Consider the following 26,045-nt stretch of genomic DNA (forward strand, 5'->3'; position numbering starts at 1 on the left):
TTTAATTGGTAAAAGTTTAATGTCAACTTACTTATAAAAATGAAAAAATATTTTAACATTCACCATACAATTGAGCAACCTGCCCCTACTGACTATTAGCTCTAGGAAAGCATTTAATGAAATGATGACTGTGTCAAAATAAAGGCTAACTTCAGGGATGTATGCTGCTTAACAGAGGACAAAAGAAAAGGAAAAAAGAAAGAAAAGAACACCCTCTCATTTGCAGGAAGCTAGATGCTTAGCCTAGTTTTTAAAGCTAATTACAAAATCCTCTTTCATACTGGTCCAGATGTCTTGATAATCTCTTCTTCTAACAGAACTGTGAAAAGAAAACAAATATATTTTGAGATCTTCATGCAGTTTGCTTCTAAATCATTTCAAACCAGGAAGAAAATCACATCATGCTTAAGATGTGAAAATTATTAGATAAAGCATTTGCTTATGTCATACTAGTTTTCCTTCACTCAAGCATTTGTAACTGCCACCTTACAGAAAAATTTAAGGACAAATGAACTCTTTCCTCTATGTGCTATAACAAACAATTTCTAAACTTTATAAATTATTTACATATCCTAGAGTATAGATTTGACCTATATTCAGACAGAATATAAGTAAAACTTAATTGCATTAAAAAAAAAAAGAAAACGTTTTCTGCATCTTATTTATTTTTGGTTATGTTTTGCATCTGCAGAGCTGCAACATCATTAACATGGAACAACAAAGATATCATGATTTATATTGGATGTTACTGCAGCTATGCTGAAATCGTTATAGCCCTTCATTAAGTATTTCTCCACTTCACTGTACATCACTGTTCCCAGAAGTTTTTGAAATTCCTATTTCCTGAACTTTAAACAAATAAACAAAAAAGACACAGGAACCTCTGTGTCAAGAGATGACAGAAGTCATCTCTTTTTCATCTGTCCTTCTTTTCAAAGTAAAATAAAAAGGTCATATAAAAAAATAAGGCCAATAAAAAAAGTCAAAAAAAGATCTACTTCATTCATAGGTGTACCTATGTACCATTTCAGGGAACCAAGACAGAGACGGATTTGTCACAGCTTTGTAAGGCAGAGCAGAGAATCTCCACCCCAACGTCACCAGGTCTAAGTCAATGTCCTGACTTTTCTTGCCCTGCCTCCCTTCGCACCCATGTGCTCTCACATCCTCAACCAAGGTTATTTTTCTAACCTAAAGCTACTTGGCAATATCACCATACAAAATTATTCAGTAAGTTAGCAAACAACCACAATTCAAGAGAAACTCATTTACTATTTACTGTAAAACAGAAAATTAAGCAAAGGGCCTGTCTACTAGCAACTATGCAAAGCAGTCTAATGGTCTCACCTTCCATCTGTTTCCACATTCATTACACACAACAAAAGTTGTCATAGGTTCATCAGCACTGCGGGTCTGAACCTTCAGCAAAAGCCAAAGTGGAAAAGGAAAATTAGTATCTTTTGCTAGTATACATTCAGAGTTAATTTTAAACTTTCATTTTAAACTTTCATTTTAAGAAACACATTTGCATAAAAACATAAGCTAATTATTCATTCCAGTTAAAACCAGACTTGCATATAGACTATAAAACTTAAGCTTATAAGTCTGTTTTTACAGATTTACAAGTACTAAAGATACCAGTTTCAGCAATGAACCACTTTGCACATACTTCACAGAAAACTGCAGTAAGAGTACACATTCAGTACAGCTTTCCACATATTTACTGATGAAAAGGCTTAGAAGCTTCATGATTGAGAAAAATAGCTTTCTACTTCAAACATTTATTATACAGTATTACATTACGAATTCAGTTGATTCTATAATCAAAGATATATGCCCTGCAGCACTGCTAAACAAATTAAGGCACTTTTTTTTGCATATATTTCCTAATTAAACCAGAAATGGTTCTAGGAATGATTATAAATCAGGGTCTAAACAAGAGTAAAATTATAGATTATACGTATCTTCATTCTTGCTATTTACTCTCTTTGAAGAAAAATAGTTTAACTATATTAAACAGTAAATTAGTTCTTTTGTACTAATGGCATGTTACTAAAATGGAATCAGAAGAGAAAGGAAAAACTGCAGCGTTGCAATACACTGACATTTGAAGCCATGTAGATACTCAGCTGGAATTTACATGAAATTTTTTTAAACTGATGCAACAAGCACTTCATGTAAGCACACGTAAGTATTTCAGATTGCTTCAAAAAATCTGTAATTTGTTAACATTCTGTTAAACGTGCATTTTGTAATTGGAATTATTTTTCTCTCTGACAATCTTTATAGAGAAGATAAAATTTGAAAGAGGAAAAGGAACAATCTGTACAACCACGTACCTGAGTATACGTACAGTTCTTCTTTTTACACTTGCCACATGTAAACAAGTCAGTTTGGGTGCCTCCTGTTTTAGCCATCTGGTGCTCTCTGATAGCTTCTTTGGTCAGATTTTTGCGCATTTCCTTCAGTTCATCACTTGCCATTTCCTGTTACAGCAGACAAACAGCAGACAGTGTTTACAAGAAAGTTTGTTTAAAACAAAATGTTACTGTTGTTCATACCACAGAATTCTGAAGACACACATCATTTTGACTCAGAATCCACAAAAAAATTCTTTATGAAAGGGGAAAGTAATTCTACAAATTTAATTTTATTCTGTAATTTAAATCATAAGGCTTCAGTTGGGATATTTTACAAGTTAAAAAATAAGTTCTTATTTTTTTATGCAGATGAACAGTCAGTAGAAGTTTCAATACAACTGGAAACATGTACTTGCAAATACAATTCTGAACTTCAGAAAAATAACAGAGACATAAGGTACAAAAGGATAAGAACATCCTCTCCCTTGGTTAGGTTACTTGCATAATTATCTCACTGACCTACAGAAGACGGTTATCCTATAAAAACCCTTTGTTTTGTTTATATGTATAACTGTACTAAGAAATAGAGTATAGCCACATAGGGCAGTATCTAGTCATGCATATCATTACTAGACGTTAGAACACTAGTATTTCTCATTTGCCTTGGAAGTATGATTCCAAAGCTGAGATCCATGGACTTCATTAAGTCTATACAATAAACTGGTCTGCTGAATTGCACAGTCCCTCATTAATTTTCCCCACAACCCCCCTGTTAGATGTACACCCTTTATCACAGAGGCAAACCTGCACCAAGCCTGACTGCCAGGCAATGATTCTCAACAAATAAATAAAGAAAAAATCCAAGAATCACTGGCACGAAACACAACACTAGCAGTGATGCAGGAGAAAGACAGGGCAGAACAGAGTTGTTCCTTATGAATAACCCATCCCAAGAAAGATACTGGACTTAATTTAAGACAAAGTATTTTTCCGTCTTAAAGTCACATCCCAAATCTGTTGCTTTATTGTTAGCTCCACCAAGTCTAAACTTGTCAAATTGCCTGAGAGCAGGTTTCCTTTTCAGGGAGACTTCTGCAAAGTGTTATTCCAAATCAAGACTTAATCAGATTTCTAATACTGATGTTGCAGCAGTGTCACTAAAGGACAAAATAAACTGTAATATCTCTTATTAGCAATTCATCACCTCCTGAGAATTAAACTCCTACTTAAAGAAGCCTTCCTTCCTCATTCAAGGAGCTGCATCTAAGTAGAAATATATATAAAAATGTATCATTAGTCATCTATTCCAAGTTACAATTACTAAAAAGCCTGCAAGTTTAACAATGAAAGTTGAAACATGAAATTGCACGGTTTGACAGTGTTCTTTTTAACTTCTATTACCACACTGACTTGCAGATATTTTTACATCCTTGGCCACACATGGTTTTTCAACTACTGCATACAGTCAGTGAGTTAGCTCTATCCAAATGGAGATCTCTCTAAACAGGGTACAAATAAATCAAATCGGTTTTTGTTTGTTTTTTCTCTAATAAACCTTCCTTTACTTTTAAGCTTTTGTTAGATCAGGTTTATTTTCATAAAACGTCACACAAACACCTAGCTTCAAAACATTACACAAACATCATTGTGTATCATTGATTTTTTTTCTTTAAAAAAGGCTCTGATATTCAAGATCTTCAGGAACTGCTCTACATACTTCGTCACTATACAAAGAAACTGCTCTGTGTTTCTTCACTAAATTGTTACCCTTGAATTCCACACCTCCATGAGATGATATTTTCCTTAATACCATTTCAGTTAAAGCTGATCTTTATGAAATCACTGTTTTAGTCATCAAATACACAATCTTAGTCCAGACAGAAATTACGAACTTAAAGGATGGGCACTGGACAACATGAAATGTTTGTGTATGTGTACATATCTCAGAGTTAAAAACAACTCAAACTACTCACTGAAGACACCATCCCCATCTCTGTATATAAATATTCCTTTATTGGCCTCTGCTTGCCCTGCTCTCTCTACAAAGCTACAGAAAAAGCAGTTCTCTAGAATAATCAGGAACTGTACTACGTGATGATAAATTTAACTTCTTCCAAGGCTCCAAGATCCCTTATACCTTATACCCAACTGTGTGCATGCACGTATAAGTGCGGGGACTGAAGGCAGAATATGACATAATAGCAAGGCTACAATTTTGTACTTCTCAATTTCAACATTTATTTTGATCTGTAAAGATAGTGAGCATCTCAACAGGAATTTCTACTGAAGTGTTTTAAATATTCTCTCAAGACCAGAAATTTAATTTAAGGGGCAATTTAAAGGACAATTCTTCTAACTAAAAGAGATTAAAAAAAAAAAAAAAAAAAGAAGTGCAGACAGCTTATGTAAATTATTTCTATTTCTAATAAAGACAGGTCAGGACATAAGTCAAATAGGGAACAGTTCAAGGCCGCTTCTCTACTTACCTCTGCTGTCATTTTGGCAAACTTGTCAGGAGGTATGTTCCCACATAGCACGTTTTTCCTTAAATTCGGATTCTTTGTGTCCTTGAGATTAGCTATCCTACTTCGTACCCTATTTTTGTATTTCATATCAGTGTTTTTTAATTCTTGAAAAATAGGTGCTTTGGATTTAAGGAACCAAACGTCAACAAGTAAGCACTATCAAGCAGTCAGTGCTGGGGCAGTCTTTGTAAAGATGCTTTTCCAGCGCTGATCAAGTCCTTTTGCTCCCCCACCCCAGACAACAGCTCCATTACTGTTCGACACAGCAGACAACACACCCTGTCCCTCCCCCTGGCTTAAGCGCTGGGTTACACACGGTCAGTAAAATGTACATTTTGGGTTGGTAGGATCTTAGTGAAGATTCTCACAGATCATTCATGAACTTAAGATCAGTTCCTGAACTGATTCATGAACTTAAGATCTCATTCCGAGGACGAATTAAATTCAAAATTAAATATTCAAACATTGGCAAGCTCATTAACATAATTTATTTTTTTCCCATGAATTTTCCAAGCAAACAGGAAATTCCCTAACAGGAATGATGGTTGCCAAGTTTTAAAGCAAATCACTTAGGCTGCGATATTTTTAAACACTGAGTTTCTGCACAGTGTTTGCTTCCTTTTGCTTTAAATGAAATAAAAGAATATTCAATGTAAGGATGAAGTCAACTGTATTTAAACTGTTTTTTAAACTTTTAACAAATATTCTTATTTTTAAACCTATTTAAACTAATTTTTAACTTTTAACAAAAATTCTTATTTTAGAGCACACCAGCGTAAAACAAAGGATATCCTCTTCAATCTGAGAACCCAGCTCTTCCTCATCAGCACCAATAGCAACATAATCATCTGAGGAAAATAAGAAGTAGAATATTAGAATCTGACAGTCTTATCAGTGTTTTATACCAGCCGGGGAGCCCTTCCTGATATCTGAAACAAAGCAGATTATTGTGCAGGAAAATATAGTTCATTATACACTCATCTAATAGTAATAAAGTTAAAAAGGTAAGACAAACCCCCCCTCCCCCGATTTTTCTTAAAGAAAAAAAAATCCAGCTACAAACAATAACAATAATAATAGCAACAATAATAATAACAATGACAATAACTTTGTCATACAATAAGATTTCAAATATTCTAATTGGCAGGCATCTATCTCCACAGTATATCTGCATGTGTAGAGTACACTCAACTATCAAATGTTTTGATATTTGGTTTTCTCAGTTCAGGCCCCAGAATGCAAGTGTGTGCATTTAATGGGGGGGGGGGGGGGGGGCGGGCACATGTGTTTGTGCTGTGTGAAAGAGGCAGTGCATGAGACAACGCGTAAATGGGAGACAGCAATAACAGAAACATTAGGAGATAGTTTTTAAAAAAGTTAGAGAAAATAAACCTTGGCAATACAATATTTGACCCGAAATGTCTCAAAAATAATTGTTTACCAATTCTGACCAAGCCTGTTACTCAAAAGTATATCTGCCCTTCAGCACAGGACAAATTAGATAAAGTATGCATTTTCTTCCTTCTCATTTAAGCATGAGAGAACTTCAGCCAGCAATTCAGACATTTCTATCTCATGCAGAAGACCATTAAAACAAGCAAAATAAATCCCACTGTACTTTGAGTTTGGTATTGGACTCAGGGATCATCAGGTAACATATGCAGTAAGAGGTGACACTGCAAACAGAATTCTTGAAAAATCTAACTAAAATTACAGCTACATAGAAACATGACTACTAAGATGTTACATGCAATCATCTGATCACAAATTATTTTAGAATCTGATGAACTACATATCCACAGGACAATATATTATGATCTTCAGTCAACTTTTATAACTGGATGTACTTGAAAATATTTAACTGAATTCCAAGTGTGAAAACAAATGTTTTGCAGCTTCCCTTACATTAGGGCAGGTTATGTTAAGGTAGGAACAGTGGAAGGGGAACCAAGTCCTAAATTCTGGTGGAAAACACTGCAAGAATTCATGCAGGTCATTCTGGAAAGTCCAATTTTCACTTTGCTCCCCATCTACTGCATCATTCCATCTCACAAAGATGCCCAAGTGTACATGAGGCTGGAAAAAAAAAACACAAGCAGAACACTAGACACTAAAATTTACAGCTTCCCCAATGACACAAAGAATGAGCAAGGTAATAGTCTTCATTACAAGTACCTCATTGAGGCTTCAAGATGAAACCTAAACTCCAAGTCAGTTTTTAATATACAGAATCTGCAAGTCACAGGACTTCTTGTGCAAGTAAAAAAAGACACGTACAGTGTGATACTCTCACAGACACCAAAGAGATAGAAGCTTAAAAAAAAATTCAAATGAGGCATTATGGAGGCAATATCCTGAAAGATACCATGAAAAGCAAATTCATTGTAGGCAAGTTATCAGACAAATGGAAGCCACAAAGTGTCCTGTATCACCAGTCACCAATAAATAAATAATTAGAAAAAAAAAAAAAATATCGGTGCATTCCCATCGTTGCCCAGGTTGCTCAGTATTTTTCATTTGGATGACCGTACAAAACTGGCCTATAGACATATATACACAAATGAACATAACCTGAGGAAAAAACTTGTGAGGCTAGAAGGGGGAAAGGTGAAGAGGAGAAAGGAAACAGTTAAATTTGAAAATATTTTCTGCAAAGCTCACCTCCTGTTCTGAGCGCTGCGGAGAGCATTTCTCTGCATTTCACTCGCACAGAATCCGAGGTGCTTGGAGCTCGGGGAAAAGAAGGGATGAAAGAATTTGAGGGAGCGTTACCCTCCTCCTTCCTGGTGCTGGAATTACTACTTGAACTGCTAAAAAGAAGCAGAAAAAACAATTTTTTTTTCCCCATCAACAGCTTATCTCCAGGGCAAAACCCAGTTCTTGAGCTACATCCAGTGGACAGTAATCAATAAAAAGAACACAGATCACATTTTTAAAGTTATTTAGGGTTCTACTACAATTCAACAATTCTTCGAAATATTCACCAGACTGAATTCTATACAGAGACAGATTTTTTTTTTTAACCTCTATATAGAAGATATAAACTTAAATTCTCAGTTCTGTCTGATGCGCATGAACATGCAATTTTTCTTCATGGACTTTTCAACTCACACAGGGACAAGTGATTGAAGGTGCAATTTCATTTTGAGAACTGTTGTTGTGAACAGGTCCTCTAAAAGCAGAATTGCATGGAAAACCCTACAGGCTTCTGGATAGCATTTTGCAAGTGTTCTTCAGTTCCTAACATGTCATGAACACAGGTCCATTCTTCTGATGACACTTCTACATTTACCAAGTAAGGTCCAAAATAAGATGACATTTATTAACAAATGTAAAGAGAAAAAAAGAAGTGCTAAGCCTCTAATATGTATATTTCTACCAGAAAATTGCAACTAGAAGCTGTTTCACAGTTCCAAGAGCTCTGTAGGTAGTACTGAGAGAAAACTATTTAACAGAAAAGATGGACAAAAAAAATGTTCTTAAATAGTCTGAAAACCAGGTCAAAGCATGAAAATATGAGCCATTTGTTTTTTCCTTTTTTTTAGTGTTAGCAACAGCATGATGTACTTCCCTGGCAACACAGCATTTTATACAACACCATGCATTCAACAGAAAAATGCACAGACTGTCTCTAGTATGGCAAACTTGGACAAAAAAGTACTTGCACATACTGGTTATTTCTTGGGCTGTTATTAATTTATATCTAAGGGAGGTTATTTGTACGGTCATCACAGACAAAATACCTTTCTTCCCTTGCATCGGGACTGCTTTGTGAGGAAGAGGCAGGCTCCTTTTTCTTTTCTTCAGAATCTTTATCAGTTGAAGGTCCATCTAGAAAGCAAAATTATATAAAAAATAAATCAGAAACTAAACCAGTAACGGATTTAAAGCAGTGGTAGAGCATCTCTCATTATTTTTTTCTGGGCCAGTTACAAATGGTATCAACTGCCACTCTGCTTTGACTTCCTTTTGAGGTATATACTCCCTCTTCCCTGCTCAGGTAAATGGAATGTATGCTTGTACTTCAGATCAAGTCTAGCACCTACTTAAACAGCCAGAGAAGGCATGACAAAAAACCCCCCACGCCACTTCCCATTTGCCTACTCTGCTGCGGAGAAGACGGCTTCTTCAACTATTGCGTGGAGTCTCCAAAGTTCCATGCAGTAAATATAAATTCCCACTAAATACATCTCATTCTTTTTTAATTATACTCATAGAATTTTTACTTGAACATTAACAAAAAGAAAAAAAAAGTTCATATAATTTTGAAGAGTTCTCCAGACATGCACTGAGTAACTTCTATGATTACTTTCAAGTCAGTTGCTTTAATGTTTAAAAAGACTTCAATTTGTCTTCCCTAGACGGAATATGTTTAATGAGGATTTTTACAACATCTGAACGAATAAAGCGGTCAGTCATTTAAAAGGGCATTGACAACATTTAACTTCAGTCTAGTGAGAAAAATAGAGATAGCTTGTTATTGTAAAGAGGAATTCAGAGGGACTAAACCAAGCTCTTACTTTGACCTGCTTTCTAGAAAGGATGACCCCCTCCACTGCCTAAAAAGAAAACTTGGCAAGAGTGGCTTTGGTCACCTTAAATTACATTTTGTGAATTGCTCTTTCTCTAATCCCTCACAAATCTGCCATTACATTGTCTTCTTTTCCAGTCCTGTAGACTATATTACCAACAAAAACATCTAACACAAACTTTAGAGAATATTAAAACCAGATAAAGCAAAACAGGAAAACTGGATTACGCGCAAGTCTTTCAAATGGAGATGTCTAAATTAGGCATCTAAATCCTTGCTTAGCATTAAAAAAAAAAAAAAAAAGTTTTTTTGCAAGCCTCTGTCTCCCACCCTCTCAGGGTGATGGGCTAAAGAGCTTGGTAAACTGTAGCTGAGAAAAAAAAATATGGAGGCACCCCGGCTGCAGCAGAGGTCTGTTCTAGTGCAGCTATGCCACTTTCTAGAACATGAGCCATACTCCAAGGCACCTCATGAGTCTTGAAATTTCAAATCAGTTTGTCTAAAAATTTTGGACAAAAATAAGCATTTGAAAATGATGAGGGCAAATGAGATTACATACATATCCATACCATTAAATTCTCTATCATGCCTGTTCTCCACTGCCACAGAGGGTACTTGTGAATATGCACATTAAAATTGGGATTTGCTTTCTTTCCAAGTAACACGTATTTTAGGTCTTGTAACAGAGAACATCCTTGATCAATTCAGTTTATAGTATTGCTTTCTTAATGAAGTGACCTTTTTTAAATTAACGATAGTAGATTGTATTGATATCTTTAAGAAGATACAGCTGATATTTACAAATCCTATCAAAGAGTATCAAAATCCTGTTAAAGAGCACCAATCTACTTCACTTAAAAAAAGAAAAAAAAAGATGATGTGATCTACCAAGGATTAAATACAAGGTTAAAAACAGAGGGGGAGGAGGAAATCCCTGAACTATGTATTTTTGAAGTCTGGAGAAACATTGTGGAGAAGTATCTTGTGTGCTCACCTCGTTCCTATACTAAGGTATCTATTTTTGAGAAAAACATCTGCAGAGACAATACTAGATTGTTTCTTAGTCTGACCCAGTGCACCTTTATGGCTTCCATTCACAATGATGATTTTTTAAACAGATCTAAGGTTTGCTAAACTCCTTTGGATACTTTTCAGTTTATTATATCATTTCTGTACAGATCTGCATGCAAGATGTGCCTATTAAAAACAAACCAATGCAATAATTTAGTGCTGGCTAAAACAAAACAAATAGAAGAAGTCTAAGATAGCTGCTTTAATAAGAGACCTGACAGGCAGCAGGAAACAGCTCAGGAAGAGCTGATCCTGGGGCAACTTCCCTCCGTTATGAGGGGTGCCTGGGAGGCAGGTCAGGGCCCTGCTCCCTCTGCACCCGCAGCTTGGCCTGGGCAAGCGGCCCTCAAACCAAGGTCAGGCAGCTGCCACAACTGGACCGTGTCCTCAAGACTGCAACTTCTTAAATCACTTGAGAAGAATTACAGATTTTTTGTTTAATCCACTTTCAAAATCTGGGTATACATTTAAAACATTAGTAGCAGACTGCTGGAAATATTTTTCCAACCACTTCAGCCTGTATTTTCCAATTGACACCCCATAAAGGTGAGAGAGGACAAGCAATCCAGTGTCAAGAAGTGTTTTTTTTTTTCTTAAACTCGCACATCAGAAGGAACATTAAGCAATTAACAGTCTGCTAGATCCCCTGCCAACCACCCTCTAGAGAAAGGAATAAAAAAATGCATATTCCTAAGTAATTAGACTTTAGGAATTAAATACTTTTAGATTCAAAGGGCAGGTTCTAAACCAAAGGCAAATGACAGCTTAATAGAACTAAGGACAACCACAGAAATGCTAATAAATTAAGATTAAAAAAAAGGTCTTCTCAAAAAAGTACTTAAAAATTCACAAGCTCAAAGGTAACTCACATCAGAAAAGTCTATAGCAACATAAAAGTATTAGGATAATTTAAATTATATTAAGATCCTTTAAAGAGGCACGGTTACATCTTGTATAAAGTTTATACAACTATAAAAGATATTTCAAACTCTTCCAATGAAATAATCTCTTCAGGGTCAAACATGATGTTACAGTGTTCTTTGTCATCCAAACAAACTTTTTGATGTAATAATGTATGGCCAGAGACAAGATCACTAAACTAATGCGAATGTTAGAAGTCAGTAGTAGCTTCAGTGTAGATTTTAAGTTAATATTATTATATATCTAATGAACTGTAAATGCAGTATTATATATCCAGGGAACTCAAGACATTTGCTAGTAAAAGGAAAAAAAATAAGCTAATTCAAAGTTATTAATTTATATATATTAAGACAGAGAGAAATTTTAAAAATACTAAGATTTTTTTCTGAAAGGTTAATGAAAGGTTGATATTCCTTGATATATATGAGAATTTCAGTCCATAGGTTGTCATGCAACATTAAGTCAGATATCACCATCAAAACTTGGAAGGTTTCCCAAGTATTCAGTTTAAATAAGTTAAGAGAAAGAAATCAAGAAAAGGTAACAGATGGCATAGCCAGTAATTGAACAGTGATTCTCATTTTCAGTAACGCTTTAGTCCCCATTTTCCAGACTGAGCAACAATGAGCTTGAGATGCATAAGCAGGTACGTTTGTTACCAATTTTTCTGCAAAATATAGTAAGACTTGAAGGTAAAAATATATAAAACTTCTTCCTAGTATTAGCATAGGTAGGAGGAATAACTGAATTCTGCAAATAAAACCAAAAAATGAGGTAGTTTGCCCTTTTTTTTATTTATATAGAAAGTGACAAAAAGTGCATGACATATGAACTTGCCGCACACGTTTTCTTCTCCTTCATAATATAGGATGTAGTTATGTATTGCTACCTTTCCACTGATGATCCTGAAAAATTATAGCTCTACTGACTGTACTCTGAATAATTCCAAATATAAATCTGACAAAAAGATATTTCCAAAGATCATACTTAATTTGAAAATTAAGAGGTATTCTAAAACTATTTTTGCACAGAATCATAGGTCTCTCATAGAGACCTATACAGATACTATCAGTAATAAACAATATTCCTCTATTCAGGAAGTTGGTTTTTCTCTCTTATTTTTTAATAAAGAAATATAAAAAGTAAAGCCAGAATGTTATTTCATGCCTTTGAACAATTTGACTGAACAACAGCAGGAACATCCAGTAGAAACAAAAACAGGTTCAAAATAACAGATTTTATACATAAATTTGAGTAATAATACACTTCTACAGAGCCTGGCTGACATTATCTTAACAACATTAAGCACTGAAGCATTCTTTCTTAAAATTACTCAGACATGCATTTTTGTAAAACAGACAATTCAAAGTGCTCTCATTTCAATTTTTAGGTTTTATTACTGGCAACATATGATCACATGCATACTTAACATCAGTTTATCATCCAGTCATACTGCATTTCCAGTCCAGTACATAAACCCTGGAATTAGGTTTACTTAGCTAGAGATCTGGACATTCTTTTTCAGTGTATACTCTTAAGAGTTCAGTAAGCATTTACTTGTGATGAAGAGCATTAAATTCCTTAAAGGAAGTATTTCGGGATAAATACAAAGAAACACACCTTTTAACCTATGACATATTTATAAGCTCTACAGCATAATTGTATATAATATAAATACAATTGTATATAATATAAATGCATGTAGTATATGCATATGTATATATCAACACATACTCACTTATTCGCAAATTCCATGTCACTATTTGCAAATCCCATGTTAGGATTGAAGAGTATTTTATTCTGAGAGTAGAATTTGCTTCCCTATCTAAACTGTGATCAGCTGGGCCACATGGCCTAACGCTTTCACAACAGCACCTGAAGACCTGATCCTGCACTGTCAGCTCACTCGGTGCCAGCCAGCTACAGGCCAGCTTCTCACCTCTCTGAAAACCCTTTGCAACCCGGTAGGGCTCAAATCAAGCCATAAATAACTGATATGATTGGGTGATTTTGAATTTCACTTGAATTCTTCTCATGCTACCCATGCATTTTTAAAACGCAAGTTCCAAAAGCATTCAACTTAGACATTACATGCAGCCTGAACAAAGATTCTTTCCTAAATTTAAAATGTCATTTATAAAAATAACTCACAAAGACTTCAGCTCTCTGAGTACAATGCTTGGAACGATTAACAGCTGTCCGCTCCGGTTGCCATCTTTGATCCATACCATTTTACATGCACTATAAACAGCATAAGCGAAACTGATTTCTCAAGCGGTTCAACATAGGGTATTTCGTATTCTTCTGAGAAAGTCAAAACTAATGATAAAACAGAATAAGAGTACTTTGTAAGATTCCCACCCATATTTCAAATAGCCTAATGCCCTATCTTCTATAAAGTGCTGAGATTTTAATTCTAATAAATTAATGAGTAAATAGCAGTGATACAAGAGGCAAAACATTTGCCCTACTATGCTTCAGTATACATTAAGTGCACATTATGATCAAGAAGAATTTTCAGGTTCCAAATGTTTTTAAGTATTTGCTATTTATTTTTGCAGTTCCTCACATGTTTGGCATCACTGGCTGCAAGCAGATGCAGCTAATGCAGAGTCTAACAGTTGTCCTAAGATGACCGGAATGCAGCAAGCTGTGAAGAAGGGGAAGTTCCACCTTTCCCTATGTGAATGTTACTGCCACGACTCCTGTGCTGAGCACAGTGATGGCAACACAGGTTCGATCAAGGAACTGATACAGCTGAAATCCACTCCAGAAGAAAAACACAATTATTAGTTTCTATCTGGACAGCTTCCTGCTCCAAATTACCGCATAGCCACAGGATCGTCAGCTTCAGCAGGATGGAGAGAGAATGTCAGGACCACCACTTAGTAGCAGCAGCCTGGGCTTGGACAGACCTAAAAACTCCCTACTCCACAATCTTATTCTAGTCTTTGATAGCAAGAACATCTTTTGGTCCTAACATAAGGAGAACAATTCTCTATTAATTTCAGTTAAACAGTTTGAACAAAGAACAGTCAGCTACACGTATCAATATATTCTGACAAGTTTAACTGACTTAAAATACAGGGTTAAATAAAAATAGAAGATTATTTTTACTGTATTCCAATAATTTCATTAATTCACTATATTTACAGTATTCTATTAAAAAAAAGAATATTTCCTCCATATTATTGTCTAAATTAAACTGAAGTATAAAATTAAACTGACATATCAGGACTTTTTAATTCATTATATATTTACTACTTAAACAAAATGTTAAAGGATATATGAATCTACTTAACTGAGTAACACAGCTGCTGCCACTTTTAGAAGTATTTAGAGTACTTCAAGTGAATAGCAATGTCTCTATTTCTCCAGTTATATATCTTATCACTTTTACTCAGATATATATTTGACCGCAACCCTAGAGCTGAAATTTAAGCATAAAAAGTATGTGATTTCTTACATTTACCAGTAACTTTTTATCAGATTGCTAGTAAAATACACCTTCAATTTATAATAAAGGTCAGTATCATGATTTTAAAAAGTGCTGTAACAGAATATGTAGAATTATCTAACTTCAATCTCTAATACTAACTTGGTTAGTATTACCTAACTTGAAGCTTAGTTAGCTTAAGTGGCATTACCTAACTCTAAGTTAGGTGAAGAAATAGCGCTGGTATAGGGGTTGCTGCTTCTTAGTAGAATACAGAAACTGTAGGAAAACATAGTATGAAAGCAGTCACAATTTGTCCATTTTTTGTCCAGATATATACTGCCAAAGGGATGAGGTCATTTCTACACCATTCACAAAAGAGAACTATTTGATAAAACACTTCATAAATGATAAATTGAGGCTGACCTTAAATGTTCGATTTTAACACTTTCTGATATTTAACATTTTTCTAGACAGAATGTCAAATCCTGAAATTCTTAGAAATCAGTAAAATTTGGTTTCTGCTCTACAACTTAAAGTTTTCTAAATCTTAATGTATTTGAAACGTGATACAAAAAGACAGAGTACACCACAGTGACTGAACAAAGTATCTGAAATACTCTAAGCTTTGAGTGTCTCCAACGGCATTAAACACACCAAAATAACCTTGAATAAAAACACAGTAATAGAAAGGATTTCTTAGGTGCATTCCTTGCTTACATGGGAAATCAAGCATATAATTTTAAATCATGAGTTAATACTATGAAGATTTTTAGCAAGCATAGATCTACTCGGAAAAAGTTATTGTCTGCAAATTGTAAGAGATTTTCAAAGTCAACTTTTCACTCTGCTCCTTCCCTTTCACAAATCATTTTATAACTGAACTTCAATGCTTCTATGTAAGGTTCTGCACAACCTCTTCAGAATACATATTATATTGACAAAGGAAATAGAGTCAAGAACAGGCTCGTTAGGTGTTCGTTACACTAGCTCAATGACAGGCAATGCGACTTCAGAACTGAGTCATGTCACAAAAAGTGCTTCTCGCTTCCAGCTAAAGTAGATTGACTTTCTCTCAGGACACAGTTCACAGTAATGCACTGTAATGGTGATAGCCAAAGAGGGGAGGAAAGAAAAAAAAAATCAGTGCAGAAACTTTCGATACTAAAATAGGAACTCAGATAAATTTAAAGAAAGGTAGTGACATGGACTTAAGACCACATAGAGTCAAAACACGCAAGCACAGTTTAAAAAAAGAAAAGAAGTTTGTGCTGTCATACCTAACAGTTTCTTCCAAGACTTGATAAGAGACTTTGCTAAAGATGTAACTTCTTCATCTGTGCTTTGCTTTCGTATTGCATTCACTGACATTCCAATTCTGGTAGACTGCAAAAGAAATAAAAATATACATCATAAATTGTGGCATATAGACAAAACCTAATTATTTTTTATAAATTATTTTATCCACTTCTATATTTTACATAGAAATACAGCAATACTAACACTTGTTCCCTGCAGAACAGATTTCTTTTTCTTGGTAAAGGAGGAGATGATTAGGGGAGTCAAACAAAAGATTTTGCTTCTAAATCACTGCAAAGAAACTCTACAGAAAAACTTACCTAATTGTTTTTTATTTATGACATTCAACAAGTTTAATAATGTAAAAAAATCTCACATAACATTATAGTTAAGGTTCTAAGCAAAAACCTTAATCTTCTATGGAGAAAAAAAAAAAAAAAAAAAAGCAGCCGCTTCTTTGAGCTTGCTTCTTCTTTGAGAAGAAGCTTGCTAACTACTTCAGTCACTTCAATCTTAGAGTTCCCATTCCCTGCCTGTGAAAGAAACTGTTGTATCAGTTCAAGTAATATGTATTATTATTACGTTCCTAATAATTTTGGCAATAGATATTGGCAAAATTTTGGCAATCTGCTTTTAGATATAAGCAGTAAGAACAGTCTACCCATTTGAAGAAACAATGCTAGTGACAGGCTTTAAAACTTTGGCACTGCTGCCACCTACAGAGTGACGAAGTCACTCCTTTTCAGGCTTAGAAGATGAAGACACAAATTTAGCCGCAAAAGTTTAACAGACTAACTAATGTGTTAGTATAACATGAACATCTACAATGCTTGCAAACTTTTAGTTTGGATGAGGGGAAAAATAAAAACATTTATGAACACAAGCAAGTTTTTATTTGACATCTTACTTTGATTACTTTTTTGATTATTTTTAAGATGCTTGGGTTTTTTTTTTTTTTGCATTTTTTACTTGCAGGACTCAAAAATATATTTTATTTACTTCAGCAGTGATTTATCACAAATTGTGTTTTTAAAGGAAAATTCAAATCTTTGTGCTATACTAAAAATGGAAGTTTGTTTCTGTAAATTACTCATAACCCCCACAGAGCACTGTTTTGAGAACCACAGCTATGCTAAATAACTGGAGACTTTTAAAAATATTTAGCAGTTTCTTCCATCCAAACATGGGTTTATGTTTCAACCCATCAGATGAATTCAGGAGACACATCAGATCACTTCAGACCTCAGCATCAGTTCTTAACTTGCACTTTAGACTGAAGAAAGTAGCTACTCACCAGCAACTCAAGTTTTTCAGGATGGACTCTACACATTAACATGAACAGAACGCACCAAGTAGATGCAGCAGCTCTTTCCCCTTCCATTTCCCTTTCTGTAGCTGAGCACTGAAGAGAGGCTACTGAGAGTGGCTATGGAGAGCCAGGAGTACAATTCCTTCTAGCATCTCCTCAGCCCCTGCACAGCAGGGGTCTAGGGAGAAGCCAATGGCAGGTATGGGTGTGAGCATGCAGAATCTCTGAATCTTCTCCCCCCCCACCCCATGCTAACATTTTGCATTTCTTCCTTTACAGTTGCTTGCATATTCCTTTCATGATACACTTGTGCAATGCAACAACTGGTTCAAAAGAAGTCTAACTCGCTAGTCAGCACTGCTCTCTTTTGACACATCAAATACATGCTCTGGGCATTATGTTCAGACAATGAAGTTCAAAATGTGTTTAGAATTCCATCAACTACTCTCCTCCATAAAGGTAAGACAAAATTGCTATTAATCATTATCTAGTCTCATCAGAGAAAGGGGAAAACATCAACATATAAACATTATTTAAGTAAGTACAACTCAAAACACTAACTTAATCTCTTCCTCTGATGACACAAGAGAAAAGGATTATGGTAACTGTCTGAAATCTTGGCTTTCTTAAGGTAGCATGTAAACATTGCTGATTTGCTTGCTTTAATTTAGAGTACTTGAGCCAGTCTTACCTAAAAACAGGGGAAGGAATGACTTCCCCATGTGCTTGCTTGCAAACTGACATAAGCAATCACAAAATATTGTTATACTCTAAACCACTGTTCAGACCAACTGCCAGTTGATGTTTACCAACTCTTCGAGTCAAAAGAACTGCTGCTGTAAGCACTATTTAAAAAGTGGAAAACTGATCTCCAATATATCTGCCTAGACCAATTTAACTTTTGGAATTATTTTAGCTCTGTGCCAGTTTATGAATGTTTATGAAGTATATTAAAAAGACCCCTTCTTCAGCATGTCAAAAATACGGTTGAAATGCATTTCAGACGTAGTTACAGAGCAAGTTCAAATACTAGACCATTTCTCATTTCTTAAGAGACTCAGAGATTCACACAAAACAACTGCTTTTCCCCCAGAACATTTGAGGTATAGTCCAGGCAGCTGTTAGTTGGCAAGCACACAGCATAAGTAACCTATGTCTGAGCCCAAAACAAATCTTGGCAGCTACTCATCTAATTAAGCCTTTAAACCACATCAAGGGATATAAAGAAAGGCACATAGTTGAAGACGGAAAGCAACCACTGAAGGAGGCAGAGCTGTTATAAACTCTAAAATTTTTAAGAAAGCATCAGGACAGAGAATTTGTGAGCACTTGAAACAAAGAAGAGCTGGATCAAACTCTGAAGCTACCTCCAGGTTCCCAAACCTCCCAAACGATGAACCACCAAAAAAAACAGCACATACCATCAACCCACCCCAAAGAGTACAGAGCCCTGCTTGGCTCTGCATACCTTCACATGCACCCAGTAAAACCTGCCGGTTAAAAGAGAGACAGTTTGTCCCACTGCCACCTGTGCACTTCCCAGAATTCACCCTATAGAAATGCTGCCCTCGGTACTATGCAGCTGCTAAACTGATTTGCAGTTCTGACTGCAAAGCACATGCTAGGATGGCTACCGGGTCACTGCATAGTTGACCAAGGATAAGCTTGCTTACATATAATTTAAGATGTAGTGCTATTATTGTCTGAAACCACTTAATCTTTCTGCGACAAAGAGGAGGCAAGAAAGACCTGAGACATAAGCATAAGATAAACCCAAGACTGCTAAAGCATCTATTTCAAGCCCTTGTAAATTGTTCAGAGAACAATGCCTGAAGACTCCTGCCTTTGAAGAAAGAGATGGAGCAGGTGTGAGCTAGGGCTCTCTACACTTTCAGTCCAGAAGAAAAGAAGGTATCAGCTACCATCAGGAGAGCGAAACATGCCACATTTGGGTTAGGATTATCTGCAAGGCAAAATTCTAAGCAGCCTTTTCCTTTTGTCCATAATAAAATGAATCATTTTTTTTCCCACTGAAACAGAAAGACCAATTTTAAGAGCTTGCTACTGGGAGACACCGATGACAAGTGCCTAAATTGAGCTGAAATAAGATTGGCTACCTTGTAATAATGCTGATTGATAACAACGCTTATAATAATACAAATTGCCTATTTCACTCTCATTATTACAGAGGTAATTTTTTAAAGCATACCAGCAATTTAAAATCATACCTGCAACAACTCAAGTGTCATGGGAATATTCTTAAGCTCCTTTAATAAATCAAGTGCTCCAGCCTGAAAAAAAAAGAAAAGTAAGTTTAATAGCAACCACATCTTTCAAACATAATTTCAATAACATATACTTAACTTCCTTCAAGTTCCCAATTTAAACTATCACTGCCCAATTCTTTGACAAAACAATTTCAGGACAAGAAGTGTTGTTTCTCACACTCTGACCATTAACAGATATAAACTCCAAGATCAAAGTATTCATTTGAAAACAAGAAAAGTTTTATTCTATGCAATACAAACACTAGCTAGTGCCTTCAGGGGAAAAAGAGGGGGATACTACCTATACTATTAATTAGTTCCTTCCTCTAGAAGATGACCTTAGATGCATTTTACTCAACTGCATCAGAAGTAACAGCAATTTTCATTTCTGAATGACCTCACCTATATCAGAACAATACCCTGAAGACAAGCATCTCTATGTCTATCGATACTGCAGCCCTTTACAAATAACATTATTAATTGTATGTATAGTGGTGAGGTAAAGTTATAAACGTATACTGGTTTAAAAATGGTGTTCAGGTTACACTATTTTACTAGAAAACAAATATATTTTCCCCATAGAAAATGAAACTTTACCACTGTTTACCAGTAACCAAGCCAAGTGAAAAAGCTGAGCAAGATGTGCTTTCAAGTCTTACTTTCAACCAGTTTTATCTTTACCTTCAATGTATCCGATGAAATACAATACAGTCAATGAAACACACAGACTGATCTACATCGTTTAGAGCAGACAAAGAACACTTTTTGGCTCACATCAGACAAGCCAAGCACCAACTTTTTTCAGAGCCCACACTAAATGCTATAACATCTGAACTAATTTGGTTGTTTATTATTCAGCCATTTATTACTCAGAACTCCCCTCCTTTTCTTTTGCTAAAATCTCAAGGAAAGTAAAAACTAAATGCTATATAAGTGGTAGTTTTCTAGACAGATTAATTTATTTCAGAGATTGAACTGTCAGGCTAATTATCAGTAACAAACTATCTACACAGCTACTGTAATAATTCATGTAAGCGCTCATTACTATTCTCACTGAGATCCTGGCCTTACTTAAAATAATAATAATAAAAAAAATCATAAATGTCAACAATAGGTTTCATATTCATTTACTTTAGCCTCTACATCCTTGATATTTTACCTCCTTCATTAAAACAAACAAAAAAGTCTCTGCACCTTCCACTTCTTACTGCAGATATAGGTTAGCAATGAAGGCAACCTACTAACGGTTAAGGTGCATCTCAAGTGAACGTGGTTCCAAACCTAGGACGGACTTAAGAACAGCAGGAAGGTAACAGATCTTGCATATAAAAGGCCACCATCTTCCCACTTTTTTTTAATCCACAGAGGCTGAAAAACAAACCCAGGTGATTTGATACCAGGTGATCACCCCAGGTGATTTGATACTTTTTCCTCTCCTTACCTCTCTCAACTCACCCTATTGTGTTTACTTTAATAGGCATTTTGCTCAGCTTGGTTAAATCCTTCCCAATCACCTTTAGATATAATCAGCTGTTGCATCTGCACCTTCTGCAATTTCACCACTAGATATAAAGCACATAAAATAACCACCGAGAGACCGAGAAGGATGAAAGTAGAACAATTGTGTAAAATCTGAATAGGAACAGCTTTGGAAATTTTGAACAGTGCTACAACATCACTGCTTTTCTGAAGATACTTGACAGCAAAGAAGCCACCAAAATGAACCTACCAGAAAAACTCCGAGTTTTACTTTTTCCATTAATGCTTTCTAAACTTCTACTTTTATCATTACTTGTATTAAGCACACTAAGAATTAGATGCTTTTAAAACTAAATTTAAATTACATCTATTCAAAGCAGCTAAACAGCTTTTTATAAGCTCCTATCTTAAAAGATAAATATCCTCTTTTCCTCAAAACCAGTGAAGTTGCATACAAAGGCCCGCAGTTCCAACTTTTCTGATGAAAGATTTTTTTAAACAAAAAAACTTATCTACAAAACCATTACTATACATCTCTTTTTTTTTTTTTTTTTTTGCAAGGCATTTCATAGTGACTGCTGCATGGACATGTGCAGGCCGCGGCTGGGTCACCACAGCCTTCCCGGCACTGCCTCTCTGCCAGGCACAGCCCGTGCCCTGGGCCGATCTATAATTTTATAGGAAAAAAGAGACCATGCCCCATTTCACTCGGCTGAAAGTTGTATTAATGTTCCATTTTATCTCTATTTTGTTTTGCATAACTATTCATCTACCACATATGAAAGTACTTGAAATGGATTTTGGGCATAGAAAGGAAGCAACAATTTTACATTTTCCTTGCTACTTAGCAGAAAGTAATTTCAGGATCTATCCCACACAGATTTAGAACATCACTTCCCTCAGTTTCTCCCAATTGATCGGACTGTAACACCAGCACCAGAAATGTGTTATATATTCATACTTCAAAGCAATATTTCAAGCTGTAAAAAGAGCAAATTTCTGAAGATAGCACAGCTACTCAGTTACATTTACGTTCTACTTAGGAGAACAAACTTTTAATAAGATGAAATAATGATGAATTTCCTTCCGTAAACTTACTTGGCTGTCCTTCAGTTTTTCAGTCTGTGTGTGCAACCTTATCTTTCATTTCTGTTCATTACAGCAACTTCATAGAAGTATACTCACATATGACAAAAGCTATAGGAAGGTGCAGCATACATGCTAACCCAATTGCAGCCTTTCTGAAGAGTAATGACATCTTTTTGAAAGATGCAGACAAACCATGATGCGACAGCAGAAGTATGTGTCTAGCTGTATATTAAATACAGCATTGCATAATGTCTTGTCCTTTAAAAGAAATTTATATATATCATGTAGCTGAAATAATTATCACTCCGGTGTAGCTACAATTAAATCTTTAACCAAGGCAAATCACCAAGAGTCTGACTCAGAAAGGGTGTCTGCACTGACGGCCTTTATAACACATCAAAAGAAATGCTAGAGCACTTTGTCACAGGTCACATAGGCATCTTTCTGATGACAGATTAGGATAGGGCGCCTCTTCCCAACTCTTTCTTGACAACTTCTGAGTGAAAAAGTACCATAGCCTTTATATTCATTGATAGGTTTCATGAAATCATTCTTATTCAGGACATGCACGGAATACATACTCAAACACAAAAATGCATTTTATATTTCAAAAAGAGTTAGTGGTAGGATATAGAAACTGCCCAAAAAAATCTGCTTATACTGATGAAAACCATGGAAAGGAATATAAACTGTCAGGAACTTCATCATCCAATCTGTTTACTATTATATCAATATATAAAAAGATATCATATCAAAAAATATTGTCCAATACATCAGAGTGCATTTCTCAATTTTGCTTCATCTTTACGTAACAATGAAGTCCATCTTCACATAAGTGGTCTCACAATTTTACTAAACTTGTATTTTAACTACATGACAGGACAAAGTAAGCCGTCATTGACCGCATCGGACCTAAACTAAGCCCAGCAAAGACAATGCATGACTCACTTGAGTTTTGACAGTTATTTAGGTTACACGCACAAGACACAGCTACCCAGCTGCTGTTCAGCACGACACCCAAACGTCGGAGCCTCCCACGCCCCCACGCAGCACGCTATGGTCACCAGGAGTATCGCGGGCCCCCTTGCTCTGGGGCTCCCCACCATCAGCAGCAATGCCAGTACTACCACAAAGTTGTTGCTTTCAGTCTATCATCTGAGCAAGTCTTCCAGATGAAACAGAACTGACTGCACTTTATCATTTTCATTACCACTATACTTAAATATTTCAGATACCTTTATCTTTTTGGCATATCCCCGGATTAGAAAAGAACCACTATTCCAATTTTAAAATTCAGAAGAAGAGACAGCGCTTTTGTGCTGAACAGTAGGAAGAATGGAAATAATTTAAAAAAAAAAGGGAGGGGGGGGACCAGAACTTAAAACTACTGCATCACGGAGAAACCCAAAAGAGTTTTTGGAAGGGGGATGAAAAGAGCTTGAACAACTTGGGCATGAAGAGGGCAGTTACTAGAACTCTAACCACTGGCTGAACACAAGATGCAAAAGTTACTGCTCTTTCCGTCAGCTAGGCTCTTTCAAGCTCTCATTGCCACTGCCTGATCTCAAAACCTCGATGTTGTCAGTGGCTCCTGGCACACACACGTGACTGCACCCTCAGTGCAGGAACCATCTGTGTGGCTTGGATGTCAACGCTGAACACCTCTGTACTGAGAAAGCTAGAAGAATCACACAACAAAACTTGAGACAGCTTGAGGACTTTCCTGGAGACATTTTCGACGTCTATTAAGGAACATGACTCGTTCCACTAGAGGAGGCCCCTGTTTTCATGCTGTCATTACAAGGTGCAATTCGACTGCAGCAAGGCGTTCAACATGGTGGGACATCGAGAGCTCTGAAACGCAGCAAAGCATGGCTTAAGTGCAGTCATAATTTGTTTGTTTGGATTCAGAGCCAACCGGCTATCTTTAGTTTAATAAAAGCAATATATTTATAATTATGCAAACCCAATAATTATCTTAAAAGAGGGAATCAAAAGAATGTCTTGCTTTGTTAAGACTTGTATAAATCAACTTCTGCAAAGCTCGCGTCTAAACTACCAGTGGTTAAGATTGAATGCACTACCATAACATATGGAAAAAGATTCCATTTTACGTATTAAAATGGCAGCTTACAGGGACATTGTAACTGAAATGTACAATTTGACAGAAAAAAAAAAAAAACAAACAAGGTGGCAGTGAGCTAAAGTAATAGTAAACAAAATGAGTTCACGGTTTACTTGTAAGATATTTTACATGTAATCATCACCAGGTGATCAGGTAATTGGCAATTACTATACAAAATCCATCAAAATAATTAAAATTGCATAGAGAGTGTAGGCATTACACATGCCTAAATACGTTCTATACCGAGGAATTATACAAGGATAACAGTTAAACTAGGCAAGCTGAACTTAAAAGTTCTACCTCAGAAGTTATCCCTTGAATTAATAAACAAAATAAAACTCGTACTTATCCTTTGTTTTGGGCTTAGAAAGAAAAGCAGCACACGTTCCACATCTGTTTCACCAGTCAGTCCACACTGAGCTTGTGTCACCCTATCAGAGCTGGACAGGGCTCCTCATCCATTTTAATTTAAATGCCTCACCATTAAACTCCACCTTCTTTGCTTAAACATGACTATAACTTACCTAAACGAGACGGCCGCCCCCCAGTGCATTTTCCCCTAGCCATGCAGCTGGCCTGCCCCAAACCAGCCCGCACGCAGCTCCCCGCGGACCGAAAGGAGGGAGGCCGCGGGCGGGACCACCGGGGACGGCCGGGGACCGTTGGCAGCCGTTGAGGGGCGGGCGTCCGGGCGCGCGGCGGTTCCCCGCCCTCCCGCGCCGGGGGGGCGGCAGACAGGGAGGCCGCCAGGCGGGAGGGAGCGGGGAGCCGCGGCGGCCAGGGGAAGCGCCCGGCCAGGCCCGCGGAGGAGGAACCCCCCGCACAGCCCGCCGCGGCAGTGCGGCCCAGGGCGGGAAGGGGAGAGACCGTCTCGCGCCAGCGACGTCGAGGGGAGCCAGGCCGCGGCCCGACGTCGCTCACCGCGTTCTTCTTCTGCACCATCTTGTCTATCTTCTTGGCGATGCGGATGATCTCGTCCTCCGTGCTCATGGCGGCGGGGCGCGGGCGGCCGCGCGGAGCGGAGCGCCGAGATGGAGCCGCGCCGCAACGCGCCACCCAGCAGCCCGCGCGGCGCCAGGCAGCGCGCGTCGAGCGCCGGCCGCGGGAGCCAGGCAGCGCTGCGGCGCGCCGAGCGCATGCGCGGCGTCCAACGGCCGCTTAAGCGCCGCCTGCCTCGGGCTCCGCCAGCCCCCGCGGACACGGACGGGCCCCGTCCGGGACGCCCGTGTGGCTACCTGGGAAGAGGGGGAGTTATCTCCTCCCTCGAGACATTGAAAAAAATCCATAAATTTAAATAAAATTTCATTTGTGCAACACTGAGGAGTTCTCAGGTGCAATCTTGGAGCAAGTTCAGGATGTTGAAGGCTGAAGAGGGTGAAGATGAGGAAGAGCCTTTCTCACTAACTGACCACCACACTGAGATGTGTTACACCAACGCTTCCAAGTCTTCAAACCAGCCTAAATCTTACACACAGTCAAGCAGTGTGCTGCATTTAGAAAGTTTGTCAGAATACATAATTCAGAAATAACAATAAAGCAGGAACATAAAATAACAAATGGCATATGCCTTGCTATTGGAGTTTCAACAGAATTCTAGCATAATATCATTCAGCCATTTTCTCTGAAAAAAAAA

General features: G+C 36.9%; 1 protein-coding gene across 1 annotated transcript; it reads right to left on the reverse strand.

The window, feature by feature from the left end:
- Window positions 1-25,468, reverse strand: TCEA1 (transcription elongation factor A1). Its single transcript, XM_088540179.1, has 10 exons — window positions 25,334-25,468; window positions 19,681-19,743; window positions 16,125-16,230; window positions 8,629-8,716; window positions 7,547-7,695; window positions 5,677-5,733; window positions 4,847-5,001; window positions 2,340-2,486; window positions 1,348-1,419; window positions 1-319 (listed from the first exon to the last, which is right to left on the reverse strand). Exons 1-10 carry the CDS (start codon window positions 25,400-25,402, stop codon window positions 311-313), a joined length of 915 nt encoding a protein of 304 aa, XP_088396305.1. The 5' UTR covers window positions 25,403-25,468; the 3' UTR covers window positions 1-310.
- Between the last annotated feature and the right edge of the window lie 577 nt (window positions 25,469-26,045).

The sequence above is a fragment of the Tinamus guttatus genome, unplaced genomic scaffold, assembly GCF_059628265.1.
Source record: "Tinamus guttatus ecotype Peru unplaced genomic scaffold, ASM5962826v1 Tinamus_guttatus_pri_ptg000056l, whole genome shotgun sequence".
NCBI lineage: Eukaryota > Metazoa > Chordata > Aves > Tinamiformes > Tinamidae > Tinamus > Tinamus guttatus.

What these genes read in the sequence shown, in the direction of transcription:
- TCEA1 (XM_088540179.1), bottom strand. Translation starts at nt 25,402, where the DNA reads ATGAGCACGGAGGACGAGATCATCCGCATCGCCAAGAAGATAGACAAG. An exon ending in GGGTTCTCAGATTGAAGAGG is followed by an intron (nt 5,002 to 5,676) that starts ATATCCTTTGTT and finishes AATCCAAAGCAC; the next exon opens with CTATTTTTCAAGAATTAAAA. An exon ending in AGAACTGTACGTATACTCAG is followed by an intron (nt 1,420 to 2,339) that starts GTACGTGGTTGT and finishes CTTTTGCTGAAG; the next exon opens with GTTCAGACCCGCAGTGCTGA.